This window comes from Condylura cristata, unplaced genomic scaffold, assembly GCF_000260355.1.
Source record: "Condylura cristata isolate star-nosed mole 26May11 unplaced genomic scaffold, ConCri1.0 scaffold00029, whole genome shotgun sequence".
In the NCBI taxonomy this organism is placed as follows: Eukaryota; Metazoa; Chordata; class Mammalia; order Eulipotyphla; family Talpidae; genus Condylura; species Condylura cristata.
This window is the reverse complement of record NW_004567130.1, coordinates 11247820-11253819: the sequence shown is the minus strand read 5'-3', so window position 1 is coordinate 11253819 and position 6000 is coordinate 11247820. Positions and strand designations below refer to the sequence as shown.

Here is a 6000-nt window from a genome sequence, read left to right as displayed (position 1 = left end):
ATCTGCCTGTTCTGTACCCCACTCTGTCTCTGGTGAAGCCTCTCAACCTCTGCATCTCTGGCCTATACCCCAGCTCTATATGAATAAATAAATAAATAAATCTTTAAAAAAAAAATCAGAAAACTACTCTTGCATGACACAAGAAAATTATATGAACTTTAAATTTCAATAGTCAATAAAGTTAAAAATTAAAAAGAGCTGCCAAAACTGTGCGGTCCGATAGGGCAGCCCCTGGCCAGAGGTGGGACTGTAGTTTGTTCCTGTGCTTCATGTAAAAGGCGCCCTGGAGTCCGAAGGCTTACGTAAAAAGAATTTAAAATATCTTGATAATGTTTACATTGATGAAATTTTGAAATGATAGTATGTTAGGTATTTGGGATGAAATACATTAATAAAATGACATTTTACCGGTTGCTCTTTTTAAATGTGGCTAGTAGAAAATTTAGAATTACAATATGTGGGCCCTCCCTGGTGGTGCAGCGGGTTAAAGCGCAGCACCATGAAGCTATCGCAGCCACTGCAGCACGAGTTCGATCCCTGGCCAGGGAGGTGACCCACATGGCACAGCAGACCTCTCCTGACCTACCTGCTGCTCCCCTCAGCAGTATATTTCGTCAGTCTGACGTTTCTGCTCCCCACTCTGTCTCTGGTGAATCCGCTCACCCCCACCCCCGCACCTCTGGCCTGTACCCCAGTTATGTATGCATAAATAAATCTTAAAAAAAAAAAAAAAGAATTACACATGTGGCTTATGTTACATTTCTATTGGCTAGCCTTGCAGGAGTCCGCAAAGTATGGCTACAAGCCTCATCTGGCCCCCTGCCTGTTTGTATAAGTCTTACTGGAACACAGCCAGACCCTTTCATTTACATGTCTGTGGTTGCTCATGCTACAGCAGCGGAGGGAACAGTGGCAGTAGGTACAAGTGATACGTGCCACAAACCTGAAATGCCACGTGCCACAAACCTGAAATGCCATCTATCTCTTTGCAGAGGCAGTAACACCTTAAAACGGGAGCAAATGGCGTTTTAAAAACCATTGTAAACTTTAAATTTTATTTTTAAGGTTTATCACTCCGTTTTTCTTTTCCCAACCACCACCCCTTATACCCCTGTGACCCTTTCTCCTTCTCCCTCTCTCTTAGCCTCAGAAACCTCCTTTCCTTTCTGAGTGTCCACTAGTTTATAGTTTGCCTTGTCAGTTTGCCGCTGTGATTCCGTGTTTTCTCACATACTGAAAAGCATTTATCTCTGCTTTCCGACTTGCTTTACTGCACCTGGAACCCTTCCACCTTGCTGTGAGTGGTGACCCTCGTTCCTTCCATGGTGAACGCTGTCCCTTGGGGTGGATGGGCCACATCTTCTTGATCTGGTCCTCTTTCAACAGGCTCATTTGCTGTGAATGACTGCTTAGAGACCCAGGGGTCCTTCCTGGGGTCCCTTCTGCAAGGACCCCTTCTGCCTGCTTCCCTCCAGTTTTGCGGCTGCTGCCCACTAAGAGCATGTTCGCTGTCCTGCTCCTTAGGTTTATGTGCGGAGGGGCTACATCGCCTATGAGCTGAACAGCCTGCAGCACCGGCAGCTCCCGGACGGCACCTGTGTGGTGGAATTCCAGTTCATGTTGCCCTCCTCCCACCCCAACCGGTAGGAAGTGGCTTTGGGGTCTTCTATCCCTGTCTGTTGTGCTCCAGGAAGTGGCACACACGGGGGTGGCTTTTGGGTCTTCTATCCCTGTCTGTTGTGCTCCTGTCTCTGGGGGGACCAGAGTTACACTGATGGGGGATGTCAGGGATGCTACACTGCCCATGGACGATCTCCCCCTCATCTAAAATGGAGAGAGCCAGTGCCTGCCTCGCACACTGCCCAGTCCAGTGTGGTAAGCACTGCCAGCGTGTGGGCGATGAGAGCTGGCAAAAACTAAATGAAAAGTGTAGATCTTCAGTCATACCGGCTACATGTGCAGTGGCTGCCATGTTGAACAGTGCAGTTCTAGAACATTCCATCACCACAGACAGTTCGACTGGCCAGTACTGTCCTAGACCATCAGGACGAGGGAATGCAATAGGCACTCCCTGTGTTTAAGGCAGTGCCTGGCGCACGAAGTTGTGGGTGAATATTGGGGAGCCCATGAGCAGCGTGCCTGGTGCTCTAGCTGCTGTCCGACAGCACGACGTTGTCAGGTGCGGTGGTGAGTGCCTCCACACTCCACTGCGTTACTCAGCCCTGCCATCTCTCAGCCAGACTCTGGTCTCATCTCTGGTTCACAGATGAGGCGCCCTGGGCCTTTATTTTACGCGGGCTGAGCTGCCCACTTGATCCCTGGTGGTGCCTCCCCTGCAGAGGTCTTTCTTCCCAACCACGATGGGGTCATTTCACTCCTAGCTCTGTAGACCCTTCGAGAAGCTCACACACTTACACGAGGAGGCACATACAAGAGCACATACTCGATACTACACTATTGCGTGTACTATCAAAAACTGAAAAAGACCCAATTATTTTTCAAAAAGATGGCAAAGAAGTAATTGTGATCCAACTCCATCGTGGAATACTCTACAGCAATGAAAAGGAACAAACTACTGCTCAGGGTACAAGAGTGACTTGTACAATCCTCAGCAAAAGATTGGTAGAAGAATACATAAGTGGGGTCTCACAGACATTGCCTAGAAGCTTCACTCCTATAGTTAGTACACATGAATTTCCAAGGATGAAGAGTGGGCACGGAGAAATTCAGAAGGGCAGTTACCGCCTTGGCCTCAGTTCTTTCCGCAGCAGGGAGAGAGCCACCAGAGCCAGCAGCAGGCGTGTGTTGGCCTGCCCACGTCCAGAAGCGAATCCCTGGGCGACGCTTGGCGGGGACGCCCTGACGTGTCTCCACGGCTCACTCACTGTCTTTTTTCTCTAACCCATTTATTCCAGGGCCCAAAGTACCTTTCTGGTCAGGTAGAGTGCAGTGCCGCTACTGTCCCCTGGGATTGGGAGCCCCCTCTCCCCCTTCCTCGTCCCTGTTTCTGGGTCTCCCGGGCGTCTCGAAGGCTTTGCTTGCGACTCCAACAGTCTCATTGTGATTTGGGTGTTTAGCTGATCAAAATTTATATCTACACGGGCAACAGGGTTCACGCTTTCTTTTAATGGGATTTTCTGGTCTGTAAAAAACTCTTTCTCTCTCCACTGGTTTTAAGAAGAAAGATGGGACCCTATTCTGGATGAGGAAGAGGAGAGCTTTCCATCACTCACTTCCTTTCCTGCTCGGTGTTAATTTCTACCCTATTTTCTAGCCATAGAGGGATTATTAATTTTTTTCCCAGTTGAGAGGAAGAGTCTGGAGCCATTTTGGGGAGTGTGGGAGGGGCGGTGTAAGGATTCTTGAAGTTGCCCCCAGGAAGAATTCCTTTCCTTCCTCAGCTGTCGGTTAGCATCTGCCCTCTGGGGCTATGGGCCCTGTCTGTCATGTGGGGAAGACCCACATGTGCTTCGGGTTACTGGGTCATGTCCCTCAGAGTGGGCACAGTATCCTGTTTTATCCAGGGGACCCCGAGAACCCTGGAGGGTTTCCCTGGCCCTGCTTGGATCCCCCTGTGGGGGTGTCAGGGGGTGTCAGAAGCGTAGTCAGTGGCCTCAGACAGACCCGCATGCAGCCGACGCCACCCCCCTCAGGCCTTTTGAAGGGCCTTGTGGGGTGAAGTCTCACCTGCAGGAGAGCCTGTTAGTGGGAAGATGCGGAGGCCCTGCCAGGCGGCCAGCTCTGCCCAAGGTCACCGTGACCAGCAGCAGCAGCACGTGGTGAATTGGGTCAGGGAGGTGAGATGAGAGGCTGGTGGGTTTTGAGTAGCTGGAACTTAGGTCCAGCGCCAAGGACGGTGACTGATTCAGCCTCCAGCCTTCCCCCCTCCCGAAAAATCAAGGGGTGGGACTGAAAGTTCTAGCCTCAAATCATGTTAAGTTCCGGTGGCAACCAGCCCTCATCCTTACGTGCTTTGCAGAAACCCCCTCATCCACTAACAGAAGGCACCTTTATTCTGCTCATCATTAGGAAATCCCAAGGGGCGTAGGAGCTCTGTGCCAGGAGTGGGGACGGAAGTCAGATCTACATTTCTCACTAGACCTCCCAGCTTGGCTGTTGGGGGCCTCTTCGGGGCTGGACTTGTTTGCATCTTTCACTCACTGTGGAGTCCACACAGTGACCTCCTCATCCTGAGGAATCAGGCGAGATTCCTCTGTCCCTGGCCGGACTCCAGGCCCCTCCGCCCCCACTTTTAACCCCTTCGTGCTGGTGTGAGTCTGAAGCTCTGGGGCAGGATCATGCCTGAAGCACACGTGTGAACGGCCTTCCTCCCCTCCCCGTCCCCTGCAGGATAGCGGTGCCCATCAGCGTCGCCAACCCCGACCTGGTGAGGCACAGCACCGAGCTCTTCATGGACAGCGGCTTCTCCCCGCTGTGCCAGCGGATGGGGGCCATGGTCGCCTTCAGGAGGTTCGAGGATTTCACCAGGTACCAGTCTCCCAAGAACCCGAGTGGCGTGGCAATGTGCTGGGGCAGCAGTTATCACCAGCCATCCCTCGGGCAGCTCTGATGTTAGCCACCTGCTTTTGTGTCCTGACCCCGCGCGTTTACAGGCAGCAGCCTAAGACTGTAGGGGTGACTTTCGGTTTCCTCTTTTGCCAGAGGCAGGCGAGGTTGGGAGGCGTCTGCCAGTAGGGGAGGGACTCGCTGTGCCCCGGAGCTTTCCTGTGCCCTCTCGGCTCACTAGGTCCCTCTCCCCTCCGGGGGACGTGCCCGCACAGGCTCCTGGGACCTAGTCTGGGGCCACAGGGCTCTGCAGAGCTGGAGGAGCCCCCAGAGGGTGGCCGGAAAAAAGGGGGGAGACCTGAAACCTAGTGGGGCATTGCCCTCACTCTCCCTTTCTGCCCTCTGCCCCCAGAAACTTTGATGAGGTCATCTCCTGTTTCGCCAACGTGCCCAGGGACACCCCCCTCTTCAGCCAGGTCCGAAATTCCCTCTTTTCGGAGGATGACAACAAGGTATGTGTCTGGGCAGGAAGCCAGCCCAGCAGGCGGTGGGCCAGTGCCCCCAGGCCCTTCTACTGCCCCCTCCCCCCCCCCCCGTCTGTTCTCCCAGAGCGTCAGAGAGGAGCCGATTCACATCTTGAACGTCGCCATTCAGTGCGCCGACCACCTAGAGGACGAGGAGCTGGTGCCGACTTTGCGGACCTTCGTGCAGTCCAAGGTGACTGGTTTGGGGCCCCCGGAGGAAGGGCTATGTTGAGAGGCGCCCCACACCCCCAGTCCTGCCAGTTCTTGAGTGCACAGCCCTGGCCTCCCCTCCCCACACTGCTGCTGCTGCTGGTCACGGTGACCTTGGGCAGAGCTGGCCGCCTGGCAGGGCGCATCTTCCCACTAACAGGGTGGCATTTCTGTCCCCAGGGTGTTGCGGTGATCAAATGACAAAGTATGCCCACCCTACTAACACATCAGACACACAATACATCGTTTTGGATTTGGGGGGAGTTCTTTCTTGTTGGGATAACCCAGAAAACTCAGTTTTATTAACTGATTCATTAACAACGAACCATGTATGCAAATAACTGCAGGTTGCTTGTATAAACACGTGCCCACTGCCAGCGTGTTCTCACCCTGGCAGTGGGCCAGCTATTAGGTGTGCTCTGGAGCCTCAGCTGCAAATAGATGTGGAGCAGCTTGATGGGGAGTAGAAACAGCAGGAGGTGCTGTGTGACTTTGGGCAGGGTCCTTGACCTCTCTGATCATCAGTTTCCCAATCTGTAAAATGCAATACTGGCATTCTTAGCTCATAAGTTAATGAAATCTGCGGGCACGCTGTCTAGCTCTCAGTCCTTTACCTTCCCCTCAAGTTCCTCTTGGAACTTTAAGAACACATAAGAATTTTCTGTCGTTTCTCTCTGTGTTCCCACCTTGGAAGGGACACCCCTTCGCATCCCTCAGAGGACCTGGCCTGGTGCTTCCTGGTTAGGAGAATGATGCACAG

At 52.9% G+C, this 6000-nt stretch overlaps 1 protein-coding gene across 1 annotated transcript in view; it reads left to right on the top strand.

The window, feature by feature from the left end:
* Positions 1–6000, top strand: part of ACACB (acetyl-CoA carboxylase beta) — an 86604-nt gene that overhangs the window by 52818 nt on the left and 27786 nt on the right. Inside the window, exons 27-30 of the mRNA XM_012731034.1 lie at positions 1525–1643; positions 4351–4488; positions 4919–5018; positions 5116–5223. Of these exons, the coding sequence (XP_012586488.1) occupies positions 1525–1643; positions 4351–4488; positions 4919–5018; positions 5116–5223 (465 nt within the window). The remainder of the gene's footprint in view (positions 1–1524; positions 1644–4350; positions 4489–4918; positions 5019–5115; positions 5224–6000) is intronic.